This window comes from Saccostrea echinata, unplaced genomic scaffold (assembly GCF_033153115.1).
Source record: "Saccostrea echinata isolate AGI-Se365-2 ecotype Australia unplaced genomic scaffold, CSIRO_AGI_Sech_v1 ptg000020l, whole genome shotgun sequence".
In the NCBI taxonomy this organism is placed as follows: Eukaryota; Metazoa; Mollusca; class Bivalvia; order Ostreida; family Ostreidae; genus Saccostrea; species Saccostrea echinata.
The window spans coordinates 4180854-4204686 of record NW_026889769.1 but is presented as its reverse complement, the minus strand read 5'-3'; the positions used below and the strand labels follow the sequence as shown (position 1 = coordinate 4204686).

The window sequence follows — 23833 nt, the reverse complement described above, 5'->3', positions numbered from 1 at the left end:
GGCATTTTATTGAGCCAAACAAGGATAGCATTTTATAGAGCCTAACTCGGATAGCATTTATAGAGCCAAACAGGAATAGCATTTATAGAACCAAACAGGGATAGCATTTATACAGCCAAACAGGGATAGCATTTATACAGCCAAACAGGGATAGCATTTAAAGAGCAAAACAGGGATGGCATTTTAAAGAGCCAAACAGGGAAAAAATTGCCTCCATTTTCTGATTTCTATTTGAAAAAAAAAATCACCTGTAACTCTGTCTCTCATTTTATTTTTTTAATACAAGCTAAAATCTTTATAAAGACAACACTGTTTCTGATTTTTCTACAACATCATGGTACAAGTATTTTATGTAGAATTCCTACATTTACTATAGACTATAATACACAAGAATAGTAAACATCAAATAAAACAACATAAAACTGGCGAGAACTGGCTTCTACCGAAAATTTGTACACATTGGCATTAAATCTATATTGAGAAGCTAATATTAAAAATAAATATTACTGACCTGTAAATCTTAGAATTCATTATTGTACGAGAAATTCCCCATGTTAATTATTACAAAACAATGATTTCATCTTAAAACAAACAAAGTCTAATTCATGATATGTAAAAATTGCATTCACCACTGTTTCACATAGAGTATGTTGATTTTTATAAATGCATCTGCATATAAAGCCATATTAGAAAAACAAGGCCTGCAGGTAGCATTGCTCACTTCAATTGCCTTACTTCTTTGACTTTAACCTAAATAAATATGTATACACATGAGTTTTTACAAAGAAACAGAAAAATATGCTCCAATGTATGTCTAAAAAGAGTACATAAAAGTAATCACATATTTTTTTTATTATGTTACCCTTCTCCTATTCTGTAAAAAAAAGTTTGGTCACAAATATGACAAGAGTTGGTGAATTTTAAAAACTATTTTTTCATTATTTCTTAATAAAGCTCTTACACCAGAACTTGATTTATCCAATAAATTGTGAAAAAGCTCCAATTTTTAGTATCCTTGTGTCATTTTGTTTGAAAATGCCCTAGGTTTTTTTTTTATTTTTTTATAAGTTGGAAAAAAAAGAATAATGGCATTGACTCAGACTCACAACAAAATTTGACATAAAATGTAACATGAAAACTAATTTTGAGAACTAAAAATACACTTTATAATACTGACCTTCTGATATGTACTTCAGTATAACTTTGATAAAAAAAAACCTTTCTAGTTTTATAAATGACTAGGACAACATAGCAAATGCACAATTTTCAAGAACAGTCAGGCTTCATAGCAAATAACACATACAGTTTTAAATGAAAATATAGTGTAGAAATCAAACCTATCTTGATTGGTCCAGAAATTTTCATCACAGGGATTAATTTCAGGCAACTCTGTACACATTAGATAAATTCTGGGGCTTGTATACTAGTACATAGGTCCCTGATAAGTGATGTCTATTTTGTAATAATACAGTAGCATGCGATAAGTAGTCAAGTTTAACAAATACCACACTACAATGTCTAACTGATCAAACATTCAAAGGCAAAATCTTTGCTATCTTTTGAATAAACAAGGATTTTCAGTTTACAACTAAGTTAAGAATATTATTACATTCATTCTTGGTACTTTGTTATTAACAAAATACACATGTATTATAAAATGCCAAGATGATGAATTTGAAATATTTACATTCCACATGAATTTTGCTTATAAGGTGTGTGAAAAGCTTTGGTATTCCAGACACCATAACATGGATGGGGAGGTCAAAAGGTTAAGTTATGATTTTTATTTTGATGTCACAAACACTGAATGCTGTGCAAGCGCAACATCAAAAACAACCTTCACACTCACATTGAACAGTTTAACAGTAGTAGCTGTTGCAATGACCCTTCCATTAATAGATGACTTTCACATTTACAAAAGTTATTTCCCTTTGCGGGGTTAATCTGGGGTCAACCGGCGTAAGACACTGTTTTCCTTCTATACCATTACCAATATTAGGCAATGTCTTCCAAATGAAATCTGTATGAATATGTTTGTTATGTTTTTTATGTTGCCCCATACTATGGCAATACAGGAACGATCAAAATTGTCCTATAGCGTTTAAAGATTGAAAATATTTACAGGTAAGTTACAAGGGTTATAGTGACAAAAATGAGAGTTAAGCCGACAACAGGAGATAACTCTTACGAATGTGAAATTCGTCTATTGTAACTTATCTGAAGAGTAATACAGGGATTTTGAAATATAAATCACATTTGCATCCAAGGCAGGGAGTTGGAAAATGTAAATATAAGCTTTAAATTATTATCTTTTGAAAGACGTAGTCTCATAACTGCAAAGGTGTGTGTAAACAAATTTTCATAATGTGCTAACATGTTTGCAAACACTGCAATTAGGAGACTACATCTTTCAAAAAAATAATGCAATTCTTAAATGTATAAAAAAAAATTGGGAAACTTGAAAAAAGTGAGACATGTTAAATTGTAAAAACAAAACAATATTGGAAGAAGAATTAAAACATATTTACAGCATATATCTCTCTGATATCAAATAAAACATACTCAAATTATCTCTTTCTGATATCATATAAAACATACTCAAATTACAATGTATATATCACTGATATCCTATAAAACATACTCAAATTATCAATTATTTTACTATCACAGAAACAAATACAAAAAGTCTACAAAATACATCAATAAAATGACAGAATCCAACATTCTGTGACAAAAACATTTCCTCATTACATCTAGATTAAATCTCATAATCTGTTCAACTGAATATAATAAGATACAAATATTCCAGAGACATGTTGTCACATGACACACATTCTTATGGCAAAAAAAATAGAAAGAAATATGCAGCACCACTACATAACACATTTGCAGACATGGCTAAGAACACGGAACAATTCTTATTGCAATTAAGGGAGGCTAACAATTTTGATATTGTCCCAGTCAAGTGATTTATTCAGTTCTGGTCCTCATTAGTGTTACTAATTTTTTCTCTTGTCAATACTTATAAACTTTGTCCTTAATCTTCCTGACTAAACAGCAGGAGAATATAACTCCAAATATCTAGAAATAGAAAAAAAAAATGAATTAATGACAAAGGAGGTTAACATTATTTATAATTTTTACATACCAAATCTAAAGGAAACTGATTCAGCATCTTAACTAGTTCCAAAGAGGCTAAAATGTTTACATGTTTACAAATAATGCAAGGCAGAATAGATTACAATAGGTCTCTTGAATGAATTAGATGATCTTCTCTAGTAAACATGTTAGCTGCTCTACCAAAAACCTACTTGCATTGTCAGATAACTGTATTTCTGTTGTTAATGACAAGTATATCTTACCTGTACACAACACAGTCCTAGTCCCACAAATGACATGGTATATCTTACCTGTACACAACACAGCCCTAGTCTTACAAATGACAAGGTATATCTTACCTGTACACAACACAGTCCTAGTCGTACAAATGACAAGGTACATCTTACCTGTACACAACACAGTCCTAGTCGTACAAATGACAAGGTATATCTTACCTGTACACAACACAGTCCTAGTCGTACACATGACAAGGTATATCTTACCTGTACACAACACAGTCCTAGTCGTACAAATGACAAGGTATATCTTACCTGTACACAACACAGTCCTACTCGTACACATGACAAGGTATATCTTACCTGTACACAACACAGTCCTAGTCGTACAAATGACAAGGTATATCTTACCTGTACACAACACAGTCCTAGTCCTACAAATGACAAGGTATATCTAACCTGTACACAACACAGCCTTAGTCCTACAAATGACATGGTATATCTTACCTGTACACAACACAGCCCTAGTCTTACAAATGACAAGGTATATCTTACCTGTACACAACACAGCCCTAGTCCTACAAATGACAAGGTATACCTTACCTGTACACAACACAGTCCTAGTCTTACAAATGACAAGGTATATCTTACCTGTACACAACACAGCCCTAGTCTTACAAATGACAAGGTATATATCACCTGTACACAACACAGCCCTAGTCTTACAAATGATAAGGTATACCTTACCTGTACACAACACAGCCCTAGTCCTACAAATGACATGGTATATCTTACCTGTACACAACACAGTCCTAGTCTTACAAGTGACAAGGTATATCTTACCTGTACACAACACAGCCCTAGTCTTACAAATGACAAAGTATATCTTACCTGTACACAACACAGTCCTAGCCCTACAAATGACAAAGTATACCTTACCTGTACACAACACAGCCCTAGCCCCACTCCCCCAATAATCATCAGAGACTCCTTAGTGTACTGGGCAAGCTTACGACTGCAACCCTGTCAAATGATCGCAAGTTCATTACATTGCATTCATATTGCATCTTTTCAAGGTTGCAAAAAGTCAAGATTTTTGTCAAACTGTTCATTAAATCTATCCTAACTAGATATGTTCTTATACATTTGTAATAAGACTAATAAATGTACTCTTGTGTGGCACACTTAAACTTAATTTCAAATGAGTCATGGCATTCACTGCGTACATTGCTAACCCTTTGTTTTAAGTATGATACTCTGCAATGCTTGTAATGCAAAAATTATATCCCATAAAAGAATTTTATACTTCTAAGACATTTGACCTTGACCTTTCCAGAATGAAGCTAAGAATACTGTAAACGTACTTTTTTCCCACGGGGTCATAATTCCATAGAATTGCAATTTCTGTTCAATGTGCAGGTAGAAAATTACACAGATTTCTTGGAGTGCCATTATATGTATTGATTGCACTTTAAGAAGCTGTGACAAGTTTTTGAGGAAAAGGATGACTGCACTTAACGCCTGTTTTTGGGTCCTTTTCGGTTGCTTTTGTTGCTTTTATATCTAAACCTTATTTCACTTTTGTATGTTTATGAAAGAATTCTGTCAATATGGAACCAAATTTAAATCTTAAAATGATTTTAGACTGTGATACAATAAAATGATTCAATGTTTTTTGTCCTTACTGCTTTCCAAATATATTGAATTTACACTTACCTGCCCTGGCTTGAACATTAGATATGCATGAGAGGTGGAGCTAACATTATAAGAATGGGTCTAAAATTAGACTTGATAAATAACAATGACATGTTTGGAAAAAAGAACGTGATCACTCTTTCCAATCTCCCTCTCCATTCTGTATGGCACAACTACACTTCTGACAAAGGTTTCAAAACGAAATTAAAAATATGAACACGCCAATGTGATTAAAGCAGATTTTATATCAATGCCAGATGACTTAACGTGTTTGAACACAATGTCCTAGTTAGCACAAAACATGCTACCTTACAAGTCACGTGACGGAATTTAGTATTCACAAAGTTACCTGTGGTAAGAAATCAGGTGGTGAATTATAATATTCAACAAGTCACAATCCTTGGTTACAACACAGAGAGCGAATGTAAGAAGAAGTAGTTTTTTCTCTTTTTAACCATGAGCGCATGTTTTTCTATTAATCTCCTTTTGATACATTGTTATTTATGCAAATATACAACTACTGTTAAATGTAGAACAATAGACAAACATGCGCTGACTATGTTTAAAGTCAGTAAAAAAGTGGGCGTCCTCATTATCGAACGGAGATTCAAGAAATTGTGATGACCCCTGCCTTTGAAAACAGATCCGTACTTCGTAAATACACACTTTTATCAAACGTAATTACATAAAGTTGTAGATTGGATGTTGACCATTATTGCAATGAAAAGAAAAATGCTTGTTTTGAAAGTTTATTTTGTCGCAAATTTCGCATGTCCTTAAGTGCAGTCATCCTTTGTGACCGCGTAAATAGCACAAATTCATCCCACATGGAAAAAAGTACGTCTACAGTATTCACACCTATTTTAACTGATATAAGAAGAGAAGCCGTTACCTTGTAATAGATGTTAGACGGGTGATCACTTTCAGCACACCCCATTGAGTACGACATACAACAGGAATCCGGAGCTTTATTTGTCGTGTTTCTATCTTCTCGCAGCCATTTTGATTTCTGCCAGTCCTTAAAGGAAACTGCTCCACAACATAGAAACTGGAGCAAAAAAAAACAGTAGAGTCTATATATATTTTCTGTTTTCAAAAAAAATGATGATGCTATGAATGTCACGTATGTTGTCACATAAACAATACATGCCCTCCAATGTTCATGAAAGTATTGTCCTTTGCTTTATGAATAATATACTTAGGTTTACATTGGCTTTTACTTTATTGAAAGGTGACTCACTTTAAAAGAAAACATAGACAAAGGTAGAGAAAAAGCCTCATCATTTTTGTTGAAGTGTGGCTTCAGTATTAGTACATGTATTTGTGGATGAGTACTACAGAGAGAAACCATTGTAAGTGAAATGCAAAAGCCAACAGGACATTCTCAAACATTTTATTCATGTGGGTCATCAAATCAAAATCCAAAATAGAAGATAAAAGAATTCAACTATCTACAGCAAGCTTGCATTCTTTATCTATCAATAGTAATATACTAAATCTTGAGTTATTGTAGATATAAGGGTTATCTACCTTTTGCTGCATATCATCAATAGCTTGCGTGAGCTGAACGTCATAGTTGTAATTTTTCATCATTGTATCATTTAAACTTCTTGACAGCTCTTCTCGGATCTGCAAATTAAAACATTTTTGATTAATCTTGCTATAATGCATATATTGAAAGGTATAGCATATAAAATGGCATCACAAGGGTGCTGCAAAGAGGGACAACCTCACTTATTCATAAACACACAAATAAAATAAGTTCTTTGACCTTAGATCTTAAAATTATGAGTTCAAAGAGCATTCTTAATACATGTACAGTGAATTTGACTGTTGCAATATTAAGACAAAAATGTTAATCATCATCTCATCTTCATAATTACCTGATTCAAAACATACGAAGTGAAAGGATAAAATCTCCATCAAAACATAAGAAGTGAAAGGATAAAATCTCCATCAAAACATATGAAGTGAAAGGATAAAATCTCCATCAAAACATACGAAGTGAAAGGATAAAATCTCCATCAAAAACAATTTGACCATCTATGAGTGTGTCATGCATGTATATACAGGTCATAACACAGTTAATATGACTGGCATTTTTCAATAAAATAATACTGACTTGAATTAATTTTAATCTGTGAACTGGCTGACAAAAACTATATTGAAAGTCCCCACTTTGCAGCTGAACCAATGAAATTTCCAAAATACAAATGTACCAATTTAAACTGTATTCAATTTTGAAAATCGTATTTTCATTTGTAACTTACAATTCCCTCATACATGTAGGCAAGAACTCCACTTATAGCTTCCACTAAAAATATGAGAAGCAGAAAAACAGAATACTGAAAAAAAAAAGAAGTAATTACAAGTGATATTGCACTGATTTGAACATATTTTATTGCAAAAAATATATACAATGGGATTGGGCAAAAGTTCTAAAATATTAAAATGATATTGCACTGTCAAAATATCCAATAAAAATGACATTTATCTTAAAGGAGAGACTAAATGTAGAAATCTTACCAAGACGAGCAGACACCTGTTCTCTACGCGGGCTCCAACACATCCCATAATTCCAGACACTATGATGAAGCCTCCGATGCCAATCATTAGGAATGTAGCAATAGGGAAGGTAGAATTTCCTAGTAAACTGGCATAGGAATGTTTAGCTAAGAGTATCCACAGACCAATGGCTAAAAAGGCACAGCCAGTCAGCTACAACACCAGATATACATATAATACATGGATACAAAATAGTCCATCAGTGTAGTTGAACTCTGCAGTCAGATAGTAAGAATGAACATTTCTTTCTGATGCATCAAATTAACTTTGACATTTTAATTTGTGAACCCATGGCTTTATTATATTATATCAATTGTTCATTAGTGTACGAATATCGGTAAAAATAGAAATATTTAAATGGGAATAATAAATTCATCAAATAAATTAAACTTTAACTACACAAAGCAAGAAGGCAGTTCCATCAGGATGAGCAAATGGCTTTATGAAGATATAAAGCTACTTCCTTATTTGTAGCTTTATCTTGGACAATGACATTTGAATATGTAAATATTTGATTTTAAACCTAAAGGCAGATCACACTAATTGCATGAAGTACCATGACATTGGAACTCTTCAGGTTGTAGTGTATACGTCAAAATTTATAACTGGCTCATTAAAGTTCCAGTATGTTCAATACTTATCTAATTACAGTAATTACAGTATATTTGCAGAAAAGAATTTAGTAAAAATGTGAGTTATAAAACATATCTACTTACCCAGAAGATAAATGTGAAGACATAGATGACAAATTTGAGGAAATTTTTCCCACAAAGATCTTGATTTTTCCTGCGGTTTCTGGCTTGGCCGTTCATCATGATGAAAGGTGATGGATCTGCAAGGAAGAGGCATAAAATAATTATCTACCAATGACCTTTTGCCAAGGTCAAAATACACCCCAGGGTGCTGTTTGTGTGGATTTCCCTGCTTTATTTACACAGAGAGATGGGTTTTTTTATTATTATTAATATTACGACTCACAACAAACAAAGTTCAAATTTTCCTCTTATATATTGTAAAAATAATTTTCATGAATTTATACTTTACACACTTTTCACACATTACCAAAGGTTGATTACGAATAGTCTAATATTTATGAAATACATGTGATGTGTAAAACAAAGAATGTTTTTCAATTCATACAAACATGATAAGATATATATACAAGTATCCCCACAATGCCATTTTCACTGATTTAGAATTATACAGTCATAAGAGGTACATCTTTAACTTGATCGATATTTTTATTGGAAAATTATAAAAAGTGAAAGCAATGTTAACATTTGATGTCACTGGGAAAAATTACTTATGTCACAGGTGTATACATATATATATCGTATGCATGTAATACAGTACTTTTTTTCATTAAAAATAGATTCACAAATGCAAAAAACATTATATTTTCAACATACCTTGTACAATATTAGTCTTTCATTAGATTTCTTAAATAACAGCTAAATTCAACTCACTGCATAGTCAAATATTCATACTATGTAAGTCTTGTATTTCAAATATCAAATGACTACTGGAATTTTAACTAAGTGTACAAAATATAATAAATCTTTTGTCTGATATTGAGAAAAACAGTGCACCAAGGAGCTTTGCATGAATTGTATTACAATCTTGTCAAGGTCAAATGACCTCCAATAAATGGAAGAATGACTTAAACAAAGCTCACAATGCGATACTAATTTGCACTTCTACAATTTGTTTAAAATTTTAATTTAACTGTAAATTCTAAACCAATTCCTTTAAAATGCATAGTGTAGTAGTAAATTTAAAAACTGATGATTTTTAAGGATGATCGAATGTCATTTAACACTGGTCTACGCACTCCAAGTAACGTTTGAAACTTATCAAATGGATTGTTAAAACTATTTTGGGTACTGGTTGGTGTCTAATACCTTGGTACAGTAATAAGTAAATTGTTTATAGCTATATTATGTGTATAACATACAAAACTACATGCATTTTCTACACAGATATCAGTTCATTAACATAGCAGAGGATGGATAATCATAGACAGATAAGGGGCAAGGGCTTAATCCAAAGATAAACTGTTAATAAAACTATGAAATAAAGCCAAAATATTCCTCTTACCTTAGATACTTAAGTCTGGATCTACCCAGCCTGTGCCCTGTACAAAATAACTGACAGATTAAAGATAAGTTTGTGATCCCATTGCATGTGACTGGACTATTAAATTTCATTTTCACTGATATCAAAGGAACACACTTTTTTTTTTGATAAAAAAAAGTAACAATTACCTCAAAAGAGATTTGATTACCTATGATGAGTTTCAAAGTTCAACATAAGTCCTTGACTAGAATTTCTATCAAAGTGAACAAAGCTGTGGAGAAGTGAATAAACTAGCTGTCTGATAGACATGCAGACAGCCATAATGAACATTGTTCAGCATGACTGAAAACTGATGAAAAAAAACTGCATCAGATATATATCTATTTGGGATGTTTTGATTCTGGGCATAATAAAATTACATTAATATTTTCTGTTTTAATCATTACCAGAGGTTCCTATCCACTGTAATGTATACATTTATAAAACATTCAGATTTAGATGAGAATAGGTCCTCTCTCTCTCTAAATTATGCATCTAAATACAGAAAAATAAAACTAAGATAACTCATTTGGATCTTAGTCCTAGCTCTCTCTCTCTCTCTCTCTCTCTCATACACATACCTCTAAAATAGTCTGTTTCAACTGGAATGTGATTGAAGTGTGTTGAGATAGCTCTACTTTACTCAGCTATCACATTATTCCCTGGTAGAGGAACATATTGTGTTCTTGATATGTCTGCAAATGTATAAGCAGTGGTTCCTAAGTAATCATAACTAATTAATATAATTACCAAAAATCTTTCACATCTCACTGTATATATATGCAACTCCCTTAGTGATCTGTCAAACTGAATTATATAACATATATTATAATAATTCCCCTTGACACCCCGTAATTCTCTCCATGAGTCTCTATGGTACACACTGCTTATATAACAGATGCATAATTTACACATTGTACCATATAACATAACCTGATAATTACAGCTAGGTTTTAAATGCAATTATGATATGAAACTCATGAGAGTTTCTGCAGAAAAAAAATCATCTTACAGAAATATGACAGAAGACAAACCTGCAATTCCATCATTGTACAAAAGAATTAATAAGTTAATTATTCCTGATAAAAATTTTCAAAACTTGTTCAACAAATCTATTCAACTGCATTCACTATTAGTAGTAAGCACTTCATCAAATGTCATAAGCAACTGATACAGATACAAAGTCTGATCCAGAAATTAATGACCAGCTATGTTCAATGTCCCCCAAAGTACTAAATACAAGCACAGCTTGGGTCATGCCATAGGCAGAAGAAACCCTACACTATACATCATTAGGGAAACTTAAACCACAAATCACTGGGGAAGATCAAGGGGTTCTAATAACACACAACTTAATAACTGTGTCAAAACAATTGGTCAAACATTCCAGTGATATGACTCAATGTCACAACATATCCCACTGTATATTCATGTACATCATAGTTTTAGCAACATGCAACCAAACACCTGCAAAAAATGAAAAACATTTTCCTTCACCATGTCCAAGTACTATAATTGTAGAAATGAATAACTGAATTTTGAACATGCATGTTTGGGTTTCTGTAATGAAAATGTTCAAATAACCTCACCTATATATAGACATTATAGAGAAGGAAAGGAAACAAAGTGCATAATGCAAAGTATTCTGTAATTCAGTGAACTTTTAAAATAACAAACAAACTTTTAACTTTGAAAATCATAGATATCCTCTATACTGTCTTTCAGTTAATTTGAAGAAATTTTGTTTGAGAAATACTACAAATGGGACTGATCAAAACTTTTCAGAATGCACAAGTGTAGTACATGTATGTCCTTTCAATACAGGTCTGTTTTCACAAAACATTTTTACATGCATGGGTCACAGTCTTAACAATGAAATATTTCAATCTAAAGGATAAAAAGTCTATTTAGAGCAGATCCATGATTTCAGTGAAATATGCAGATGGCATATTGTATACCAATCATTATAAAATAATACACCTGTATATTATTAAAGCAAAAAAACTAAGAGATAAATCATCATGATTTAATAAATGTTTGAACTTTGCAAAAGTACTCATTCTCTGCAGCATGTAAAAAATTTTCCCCATAGAAAAGTGTGTGTCAAAAGTGTGGCAATTTACCAAAACATTCATAAAAATTCTTGAAATTAAAGTTTTTATCTGGATTATGTTTATCTATTACATGAATAACAAGCAAATTTAGAGAACTGTGGTCACCCACTTCTGGGTCTTTACTGTTTGGGATGCAACGATCTATTGTAACTGACTTGTCTGTCCATCAAACAAAAAAAAGACAAAAAAAAAGTTATATTTCTTAAAGTAATATGTATGGTGGCATATTTCTGCCCCCAACTTGTCAGATTATCTGAGCTCATCACAAAAAGTTTATCATAAAATGTAAAAAAAATTCTTCTTACTTTTTAGTTTTAAAAAAAATCATTTAAATCAACAAGTAATATTTATATTCTTTATGTGAAATTTTCTTGAAGGCATATTTCAACAATAAAATTTCGATCTGCTGATTTTTTTTTAATTGGGACAGCAATAAGTAGAGGGCACTTGATTCCATACTGAACCAGAAGTCTCTGATGAGACTGTAGCACTATTGGTCTGTATGTATAACAAAGGAAAAGTAACACTTGGATTTGAAACTTTGCAACATGCAGCAATAAATAGAATTATGTATCTTAATGTAGTCTACTTGTGTGCCAAGTTATACTGAAATCAAACAAAAACTGTAGGAGGAGTAGCATTTTGAAAGTATTTCACAGAAATTTCTATTTCAAGTAACCAAGGCAACATCATTCACTGAAATCAAAAACCGATACACACTACTATGTATCGTATTGCAGTCTAATTGTGTGCCAAATTAGATTGAAATCAGACAAAAACTGTAGCAGGAGTAATGTTTTAAAGGAATTTTACAGAAATTTCTATTTTTAGAAACCTGGCAACACCATTCATCAAAATCAAAAACCAATTCATCAAATTATGTATCTGAGTGTAGTCTACTTGTGTGCTAAGTTATATTAAAATCAGACTAGAACTGTAGGAGGAATTGCATTTTAAAGGAATTTCACAGAAATTTCTATTTTTAGTAACCCTGGCAACACTGTTCAACAAAATCAAAAACTGATATACTAAATTATGTATCTTAAAGTAGTCTACCTGTGTGCCAAGTTATACTGAAATCAGACCAAAACTTGAGGAGGAGTAGCGTTTTAAAGGAATTTCAAAGAAATTTCTATCTTTAGTAACCATGGCAACACCGTTCATCGAAATCAAAAACCAATGCACAAAATTATGTATGTTAGTGTAATCTACTTGTGTGCCAAGTTATACTGAAATCAGACCAAAACTGTAGGAGGAGTAGCGTTTTGCAAAATTGTTTACAGACAGACAGACGGACAGACAGATAAACGGACGGACGGCAGATACCTTACAAATGGCATGAGCTCTTCTGGTCTTTGACTAGTAGAGCTTAAAATTAATTTGAAACTAGGAAAATGGTTGGGGGGGATGTTGTAATTGACACCTCTCTGCATGTACCATTCATATTTTGGGAAGTTTGGTATCATCTATTTATAAAACAAAGCAATTCTCTACTGGTAAAATGACTGTATCTTATATTCTGAGTGTTATCCTTCAGGAGAATGTTAAAATATACAAGGGTTGTCCGGTAAAATAGTGGACAAGTAGTCTACAGTTAAAAATAATCAACACTGCTTTAATTCTCACGTTTCTAAAATTTTCCCACTTTTTAGTACATTTTTCATCAATATACGTAGTAAATTTCAAAGAGTTATATGTTCAAATAAACAAAATATGGGATTTCATATTACATGTGGTGTTGCCGTACGCTGCATGGATGAACGTCAAAATCTCTATTAAGCAACATCACCTTTCATCTTTGCTCAAAAAAGTTGGATGAGCACCACTTAAATTCCAGGAATTTTACTGACACATACACTCAAGTTCCCCTTTATTCCTTCATAAACAGTTTAGGAAATAATCTTGCACACACGTGGGTTCTTATGAAAACTTGCATTTGTAAGTTATGGAAGGTACTCTCACTTTCACTGAACTAAAAAGGCAGTTTTGGACTGATTGTTGATCTACAGGGGGACTCAATCAAAAAGCTTCTGCTTCAAAAAATGCACATTCCACTTGTATTCTAATATATTAGTGATTTTTAATATTTTTTCAACATCCTCTCTTATGACATCATTAATTAACATATAACTGAACTGCTCTCCAGTGCACTGTATGTCATCAAACATTGCCATTTTTTGTGTTGCATTTACCACTTTCCCATTTCAAAGTCCTAGAAAACTTCCAAAAATTAAGTGAATTGTTTGATATTTTACTAACAAATGATATCATGATATATAGTGAAATAAAAATATAATAATTTTTACCCTAACCTCATCCATCTAATACTTTTATTGCAAAATAATACTTGCATATTCCCTGATAAAACCCTGATTTTTTGGTCATGCACCATAGGATCATACCCTGTGCACATTTACGTATAATAAATATCCTTATTATTGCCTACATTTTATTAAAAACCAGAAGTCTCTGATGAGACTGTAGCTCTACTGGTCTGTATGTATAACAAAGGAAAAGTAGCACTTGGATTTGAAACTTTGCAACAATAAATAGAATTATGTATCTTAATGTAGTATACTTCTGTGCCAAGTTATATTGAACTCAAATGAAAACAGTAGGAGGAGTAGCTTTTTGAAAGTATTTCACAGAAATGTCTATTTTTCATAACCATGACAACACCATTCATCGAAATCAAAAACCGAAATACAAATTATGTATCCTAGTGTTTTCTAATTGTGTGCCAAATTAGATTGAAATCAGACAAAAACTGTAGGAGGAGAAGTGTTTTTAAGAAATTTCACAGAAATTTCTATTTTTAGTAACCATGGCAACACTTTTCATTGAAATCAAAAAACAATGCACTAAATTATGTGTATAAGTGAAGTCCACTTGTGTGCCAAGTTATATTAAAATCAGATGAAAACTGTAGGAGGAGTAGCGTTTTAAAGGAATTTCACAGTAATTTCTATTTTTAGTAACCATGGCAACACCGTTCATCAAAATCAAAAACTGATACACTAAATTATGTATGATAGTGCAGTCTACTTGTGCGCAAAGTTATATTGAAATCAGACCAAAACTGTAGGAGGAGTAGCGTTTTAAAGGAATCACAGAAATTTCAATTTTTAGTAACCATGGCAACACCATTCATTGAAATAAAAAAAATGATGCAATAAATTATTTATCTAAGTGAAGTCTACTTGTGTGCCAAATTAGATTGAAATCAGACCAAAACTGTAGGAGGAGTAGCATTTTAAAGGAATTTCACAGAAAATTCTATTTTTAGTAACCAAGGCAACACCATTCATTGAAATCAAAAAAATGATGCAATAAATTATTTATCTAAGTGAAGTCTACTTGTGTGCCAAGTTATATTGAAATCAGACCAAAACTGTAGGAGAAGTGGCGTTATAAAGGAATCTCACAGTAATTTCTATTTTTAGTAACCATGGCAACACCGTTCATCAAAATCAAAAACCAACGCACTAAATTATGTATCTTAGTGTAGTCTAATTGTGTGCCAAGTTATATTGAAATCAGACCAAAACTGTAGGAGGAGTAGCGTTTAAAAGGAATTTCACAGAAATTTCTATTTTTAGTAACCATGGCAACATCATTCACCAAATCAAAAACCGATGCACTAAATTATGTATCTTAGTGTAGTCTATTTGTGTGCCAAGTTAGGGTGAGTTAACCATGCATCGGACACATACCTTGCTTCGGACAACTTTAAGCAATAAACTTTCATTGAACCTGAGTCTCCCCGTGTTTTTACTTGTTTCTGTCTTAAAGATGAGGAATTAAACTTTTTAATGATGTCGATTTTTATTTTCATGTTGTGATAAAAATACCACAAGAATGGCCTTGAAATTATGTCATATTTTGCATCATCAAAGGGGAGTAACCAGAATTTTACGATTTTGCAATTTTTAGAGTTGTCGTTCTTTTAAATAGACGTCAACGGAACGGGTCAGACCTTGGTAAAATTTGCCAATGATTGATAATATTACAGAAATTTTTCAAAAATTTTACTTCATTGTTTGTATAATATATTTTAGAGATGTTTTTAACTAGTATGTTTATTTCACCGTACATCGGACACAAATTAACCATGCATCGGACACTTTCCGATGCATGGGTAATCACTTCCATTTTCATGTAAAACCCAAATGACAGCTGTTTTTTATACAGAAATAGAAAATAGAAACTCTAAATTTTCAGTGAAATTACAAATTATTGATATATGACGACTAGAAGTGGACTCAATTTATTTCTTTAAACTAGATGATTATAACCCACGAGACAAAGGCGTGAGTTGCCATATTACTAGCATTGTAAATCCTTTCTAAGGCAATGTGATGCAACTAAAATCTCTTCATATTTGTGGATTGAAATAGTCACTCAAATTTAATTAGAAGGTTAATTTTTAAATAAAAGATAAAAATGTTTCGATATCACTAATTTTAAAGCACCGAGATCAAGGTATGATATTTTTCTGGTTTAAATATCGTATGTCCAATGCATGGTGAATATTGTCCGATCCATGGTGAATTCTGACTTATTTCGAAAAAATCGGTTTTCAATGATATTTTCTCAATAAATAGGGCACGATTGTGTCAAAAATTTATATTTTAACCACATACTACATGTTAAGTTCCATTTTGATAATATTCGGTCGATAGCGATATCGCTAGATCTTGTTGAAGTGCAAGGGTGTCCGATGCATGGTGAATTCACCCTATATTGAAATCAGACCAAAATGTGTAGGAGGAGTAGCATTTTGAAAAATTGTTTACAGACAGACGGACAGACAGACAGCTAGACAGATGGAAGGACGACGGACTTATTACTATCGCATAAGCTCTTCTGGTCTCTGACCAGTAGAGCTAAAAAAAATTAAGATGTACTCAAATATGACTAATAAACAATTTGCTTAAAATTTCAGCTCAGTACCTGCATTATTTTTCGATTAAAACGCAATGTCACCGATTTTACCGGACAACCCTCGTATGTGTACATCTTAATTAGGTACACTGATGCATCAAAGTGTGTGACGTGCACACCCTTTGTCTGACCGCTCAACAAAGAACTGACCCAAAGCAAACCAAGATGACCATTAAAAAAAACTAAATAGTGTGTTTATACATTCACACGTGTAATGCATAAAGATTTTAAATGAAAAATTTAATGCGAATTTATTTCATCCAAAGTTTCAAAATATTGTGGGTTTCTCCGTTAGTGATTTAAATTAAGTTTACCTGTCCTTTTTTTTTTTTAGAATTTTCCTGCCACCTTAAACCGGAAATGGTATGTGACATGTAATTCACAAATCGAATTCAGATATTTCATTTCCGTTTTGCCCCCTCCCACCTTTTTTTTCTTAAATGTTTTGCTAATAAATAATTAGCATGGAAACGTCATTAAATGTCTTGTTGGCCCTCCCGGCCCCACTTTTTGTTGTAGTATGATTGGTAAAACTGTAAAATGGGTAGGCAAACCCGGGAGTTTCATTCAATTTTTTTTTTCATTTTCTGCGTTAATATGCATCGATTTTTTTACAATAGTTTTAATGGTTGATAAGTGTTTGCTGTAAAATAAAATGTACTGAAATATGCAGGAATTTCGATTTGCTGGGCCGCAAAGTTTGAACCCCCCCCCCCATGATCCCTTACGAAATATGTTTTTTTTGGGGGGGGGGGTCGAATTTCCTTTTTTATCTACTTAATATTTTTATTGATTATCATTATGATTTATTTTTTTGAGCCCGGAAGAGGAGTTGCATCCGGTCGGCTTGGTTTGGGATGCAATTAGGTAAAGATTTCCTCATAGACAATAGTTTATTTCCATAAGATCAAGAGGGGAGAAGATTAAGTTCTTAGCTTACTTTGTTGAAGTCTAAAACTTCTAAACAAAGAGTATTTACTTAAAGGTCATAGGAGACAATTACCTGAACATATTGAGTTACATACGGGAATAAGTTCATATGAGCTGGTAAAATAAGACTGAAATTGTTTTTTGGATTTTTTACGCAAGATAGCTACAGAACAGTCGATCAAAATTACTCAGTCGTGAAAATTCACTTTGACTAACGTTGCTTATCTCCCTTAGCATATGACGTCAGTAAGGCCCAATCGCTGTTCAAAGCTATGCAATGTTTACAAACTATCATGTCATTTTGCAGCTTAATTTTAAAGAATATCATAATCATGGCTAAAACCTAGTATAAATATACGATCTTCAAACAAGCAAGTATTTCTTTTTAAAAAATTCCATTGCATATTTGCAAGATGTTTGCATGTTTTATCAATCAAAATGTGATCATTTTCATCGTTTGACACTTCGATCTATTGAGAGAAAAAATAAAGCAATCGGAAGAGAGAAAGAAGGGAGAGTGAGAATGAATTCATTTTTCATAACCAGGGCAGTTGTTTTTATGAAATCATTTATTTACAACATAGTTTTACTTTCACACAGAGTCCAACACTGTCAGTATGACACGATACGTACCTGCTGCGTTAAGTATCACATGACTTTTTTAAAAAAAAAAAAACAAGAAAAAAATTTCTTGTGTTACTGTTTTATATAATTAAATCAATTCTTATCATTTGACAATGTCTTAATATTCACTTACTCATGTACAACATCACCACCAATACCCGATCTCAGGCGCCCCCCTCCCATCCCCCTTGTTATTTCTTTCTTTTTGTAATTGAAAGTTCTTGAAATAATCGTGTCGTTTTTAAACACACTGCAGATGGGTTAAAAACAACTCTGGCAAGAACTATACGTAAACTTGTATATATGGGAGTTAGTACAAACGACGTTTAAAAAAAAAGCAGCTCTAACATGTGGACTTATCATCGTATACAAACCTGTTTATTTTTCCAGTGTGTATTATATTTATGTTTTTTTTTCTGTAAAGGATAATTTCAGAAGTTTTATCATCTGTTAAAAAGAACATTAATATCAAAAATGGTAGTCTCGCAAATGATGGATGGATTTGCAAACTGATCACGGACTGTACTGTTTACTACTACATACCGATTATTTCAAAATTCGATATTGTAGAGTCAAACCGTGTCTACACAAAGTATCGGCATCGTAACAATCTCATTTGCTCTGGGCTCAACATTTCTTCTTTATATATATATATATATATATATATATATATATATATATATATATATATATATATATATATATATATATATATATATATATATATATATATATATATATATAGAAGAATACGATCATGTCATAAACTCAGGGATTCTATTGCTATATCGTTTTTACAGCAATATGTGTGTTTCGGATCGGGGAAAACGAAACTTCAAAGACGCTGGCATTTTCAGTGGTTCACGCTTATCATGGACTTCAATTCCACCGGCCCCGTGTTTATTTTGGGGATTCACATTAGGGATATTCCCCATATAAGTGTCATATTCTTTCTTTAACAGAATATTATAAGCTTAATCAAAATTTTTATTCATATCAGAAAAAGGTCACTTTTAATAAATTATTCTATTTTATGTTGCATTATGCGATTTTTCTTGGAATAAAAAACAACTTACTTTTTTTAATGACGATGGAATCCTTTTGAAATGTCGTATATGTGTATTAAACAAGGAAATATTTTTTTGTTTCTAAAGGTTTGATGCAGAGTAAGTAATCGAAGTTGTAGCTTAATTTAAGCGTATTAAATTTTATATAGGATATCCATCAGAATCATCATCCGATAAAAAGCCCCCGTTTTGAGTTGCCGTGCCTTATTAACGACTCGTTCAAACTGAATTAACTGAACTACGAAATCAGATAACTCACCTGAAAACATAGACACATTTATATTTACAAAAATAGCTTAAATTAGCTAGATAAAAATTTGGTAGAAATACATTAGTCTAATGCTCTGTTTACATCAGTGGGCTCTTGTGACGTCATAAAACCACAAAATCAAGAACGATAAGCGGGTAAGAAAAGTAACAAGTGGAAAAGTTTTCATCTTTATTTTTCAGTAGAACAAAGGCCAAAAAATATTATTACTCGTAATTTAACATTCTTTCATATATAGCTTTAGGTTTAAAAAGTGAAATCCTAATGTTAAGAATCGTTTCCTATGACCTTTAAGTCAGAGCTTCACATGCGACACATTGGACGTGCATTTTAAAATGAAGAATTGGATATTACATATCAAATGGCGATATTTCTAATTTTATTAGATTTTACATTTAATTTTGTTTTATTTAGAAAAGTCTCATTTTTCATGTTTACATAGAAGTTAAAAAAAATCCCACAATTTTAATTTTTTGTTCAAATTCTCGAAAAATTGGGTTGGTTGGTCTTGAAAATCAACTAGAAAAAAAGTGGCCAAAACTAACTAATTCAATCTAAAATGCTGGAAAATGCACCATTTGGAGCCATTTTTAAACGAACCCCCCACTTATGGGAGGGGGACACCCCCTCCCATGCTCTCCCCCTTCGGCCCTACGGGCCTCAACCCCCCCCCCCCACATGAACTTCTGGATACGCCACCACTGTTAAAAACATTGAAGTTTCTGCGACTCTTAATCTTTTACCATGAAAGTTGGTCATGGTAAAAGTCATGGAAAACTTTTTTAAAATGCTGATGCAATGTTGAGAGCGTGTGATCTTACCTTTATCTTCAATTCACAAGAAACCTTACAGTAGCTTTGTTATAACTACCACTTTCAAAGCCCCTCTTTCTCTTTCCTAATCAGCACGATAGCGCAATATTTCTCTAAACTACAAATAAGATCTCGGATCGACACAAAATTGCAGGGAACCTTGTAAATACTTACCAGAAATTGTCATTGTTACAAATACCTACAGTAGAAATTATGTACTTTATCTACAAGAAGGAAAACTTCAGCAGTGGTCATAATTTCTGTACAGATGAACAGTGACGTAAAATATACATTTTACTTTGAATTTCTTCCGGTGTCATTCATGAGAAATAGCGATTTTCGGTATTAATATTGCATGTGTGAATTTAGTTTATGATAGTAACGATTAATTTGTTGCAAAAAGTTGCTTCTTTAAAACGTATCTGTTCTTTCTGGATACGGATCCATACCGGCCTTGTAGGTTATCCATATGATATATACAAAACAATTTCGACTCTGCATTTTTTTTTTATCTTGCATTAAGCTAATTTACAGTTTCTGTAACTCTTTCAGAAAATAAAAGAACTTAAAAAAAAAGTTTATCAGAAAATCAACATTTTTACTTTACACAAACCCTGTCTCCTAAAACTATTTTTTTTTCTCCGTACAACTTTGTCCGGGTGTCCAAAATGTCAATCTCCGTACACCCTTCGTTTTTGTTTCTTTTTTTTTTTTGTTTTTGTTTTGCTTTTTGTTTTTTGTTTTTTTTTTGGTTTTTGTGTGTGTGTTTTTGTTTTGTTTTGTTTTTTCGTGTCAAAAGCCCCAAATTATTTTCAAAACAATTAGTTTCCTAGATTTTAATTTAAACCTGTGAAATTTGGGATCTTTCTCTTAATTAGGGGAATATCAAAGACAAGTGTTAATTGCTCTTTGGTTGAGTTCATCCTAATTCTAAAACGGAGAAATCGATTAAAATTTACTGGCATGGTACAATTAAGATGGAAAAAGACACCCCCCCCCCCAATTGTTTTCATTCAAACAATAGAATATAACGGAAAAATAATCCTGTATTGAGGCCTGCAGTAAAATATCAAAATTTACAAATAAACATGTACATATATAGTAGTCTTGAGTACGAAAGCCTATTAGGATCAAACTAAGGTAAAAAAAAAATTTAAAAGGCGTTATAACGCCTTTTCAAAAGGCGTTATAACGCGAAAAAAGGCGTAATAACTCCTTTTGAAAAGGCGTTATAACGCGGGAAAAGGCGTAATAGCGCAAATAAAGGCGTTATAACGCGAAAAAAGGCGTAATTACGCCTTTCCAAAAGGCGTTATTACGCCTTTTAAAAGGGCGTTATTACGCCTTTCCAAAAGGCGTTATTACGCCTTTTAAAAAGGCGTTATTATGCCTTTCTAAAGGCGTTATTACGCCTTTCCAAAAGGCATTATTACGCCTTTCCTAAAGGCGTTATTACGCCTTTCCAAAAGGCGTTATTACGCCTTTCCAAAAGGCATTATTACGCCTTTCCTAAAGGCGTTATTATGCCTTTTAAAAAGGCTTTATTACGCCTTTCACAAAGGCATTATTACGCCATTTAAAAAGGTGTTATTACGCTTTTCCAAAAGGCGTTATTACGCCTCTTATTTTTCAATACATGACTTACTAGTATTTAGCCCACCCTGGGAGCTGATTATAATTAGATTTCCAGGAAAAAAGATTTTTAAATGTGTAAAATATTTTCAGTGTTAAACCAACTTAGTCCTTCTCTGATGCCAGACACCTTTACCAAGGTGCATGGATTTCAGAAATTTGGTTGAAGGCTAATTGCTCATTATACCTATGCAAATAGTCTGCCTGTCTTTTCCAAGAGGAGAGAAAAATATTTCAAATTTGACATGAATTTTTAATGCATGGCTAGCAAAGCCCAAAGCTGGCTCTGCCTATATCCTGGATTTTCAAAAGTAGAGTGTTGACTTCTCTTAATACGCATGCTAACAGCTGTCTGCGAGATGTACAGGAATATATAAAATACTATAATTTATTATATAATTTTTAATATTAAAACTATAATCTAAATATTGCATAAATAAAGGTGGCTTTGGTTCAATCTTTCATATATTTATTATTTTAAAATAACGCCTTTCCATTTTTGGATATAACTGCTTTTCAAACAAACAGGTCGGTAGTACGAATGCGAGTGGGGGGTGGGGTGTCCCTCCCCCCCCCCACTTTTTGGGAGAATAGTCTTGCTATAGTTTAAATACAAAAAATCATTTATTGATTGCTTGGTCCCTTAACATTTTGTTGCGGTATGGTTAAAATCGGGCAAGTCATTGCATTTAAAAAAAAGTTTTACCGAAAAGTTAGAAAAAGATTCCCTTTTAGGCAGTTTATTTTTTTTGGGGGGGGGGGGGGTGTTTCTTGTTTTTTTTGTTTGCTTGTCAATTTTATGGGAGGCTGCCCCCCCCCCTTCAAAATCACGGGCCTGTCAAAGACATAATAATGGCTCTTCAAAAGCCATAATAACGCCTTTTGGAAAGGCGTATTATTGCCTTTTAGAAAGGCGTATTAATGCCTTTTAGAAAGGCGTAATAACGCCTTTTGGAAAGGCGTAATAACGCCTTTTGAAAAGGCGTAATAATGCCTTTTGGAAAGGCGTAATAACTCCTTTTAGAAAGGCGTAATTACGCCTTTTTCGCGTTATTACGCCTTTTTCCGCGTTATAACGCCTTTTAATTTTTTTTTTACCTTAGTTTGATCCTAATAGGCTTTCGTACTTGAGTGTTCAGTATGGCGTGTAAAACATTGCAATATTATACTTTTTTGTTATTCCTATTCAAAAATTTTATTATTATTATTCTAAAACTTATCATTCCTATTCGATAAAATGTGAATCCTATTTGATAAGTTGTTATTCTTATACGAAAAAATGTGATTTTTATTCGATAATTTATCATTCCTATTCGATAAGTTGTTATTCCTATTTGTAAACATGTGTTTCCTATTCGATAATTTGTCATTTCTATGATTTCTATTAGATAACTTTTTCATTCTTATTTATATTCGATAAACATGTTATTCTTATTGAAAAACATATCATTCCTATTCGCAAAACATACAATTACTATTCGATAATCTTGTTATTCTTATTCGATAAATTGATCACTCTTATGCGACTTTTTTTCCCTCTTATTTATGTTTTCGAACAGGAATAATAATGTTTTCGAATAAGAATAACAAGTTTATTACACATTCCGTGGAGGCATCTTGTCTGGATGGTGTCTATAGCTAGGTTGTTTGTCATCTTCAGGACCCAGAGCCGTATTAAGGAGAAATCCAATAACATTGGTCTTGAAGATTCATAAAGCTAAGTTGTAATGAA

General features: G+C 32.3%; 1 protein-coding gene across 1 annotated transcript; it reads right to left on the bottom strand.

Moving 5' to 3' along the window:
• Nucleotides 1–251: 251 nt before the first annotated feature.
• LOC133189958 (CD151 antigen-like) lies at nt 252–10405 on the bottom strand. Its single transcript, XM_061325404.1, has 9 exons — nt 10292–10405; nt 9693–9729; nt 8312–8427; nt 7557–7748; nt 7301–7375; nt 6561–6659; nt 5923–6078; nt 4275–4358; nt 252–3081 (listed from the first exon to the last, which is right to left on the bottom strand). Exons 3-9 carry the CDS (start codon nt 8408–8410, stop codon nt 3016–3018), a joined length of 771 nt encoding a protein of 256 aa, XP_061181388.1. The 5' UTR covers nt 8411–8427; nt 9693–9729; nt 10292–10405; the 3' UTR covers nt 252–3015.
• Between the last annotated feature and the right edge of the window lie 13428 nt (nt 10406–23833).

Coding starts and splice junctions, on each gene's coding strand:
- LOC133189958 (XM_061325404.1), bottom strand. CDS start 8,410: ATGATGAACGGCCAAGCCAGAAACCGCAGGAAAAATCAAGATCTTTGT. Junction 7,376..7,556: donor ACAGGTGTCTGCTCGTCTTG/GTAAGATTTCTA, acceptor TTTTTTTTTCAG/TATTCTGTTTTTCTGCTTCT. Junction 6,079..6,560: donor TTGATGATATGCAGCAAAAG/GTAGATAACCCT, acceptor TTTTTGCTCCAG/TTTCTATGTTGTGGAGCAGT.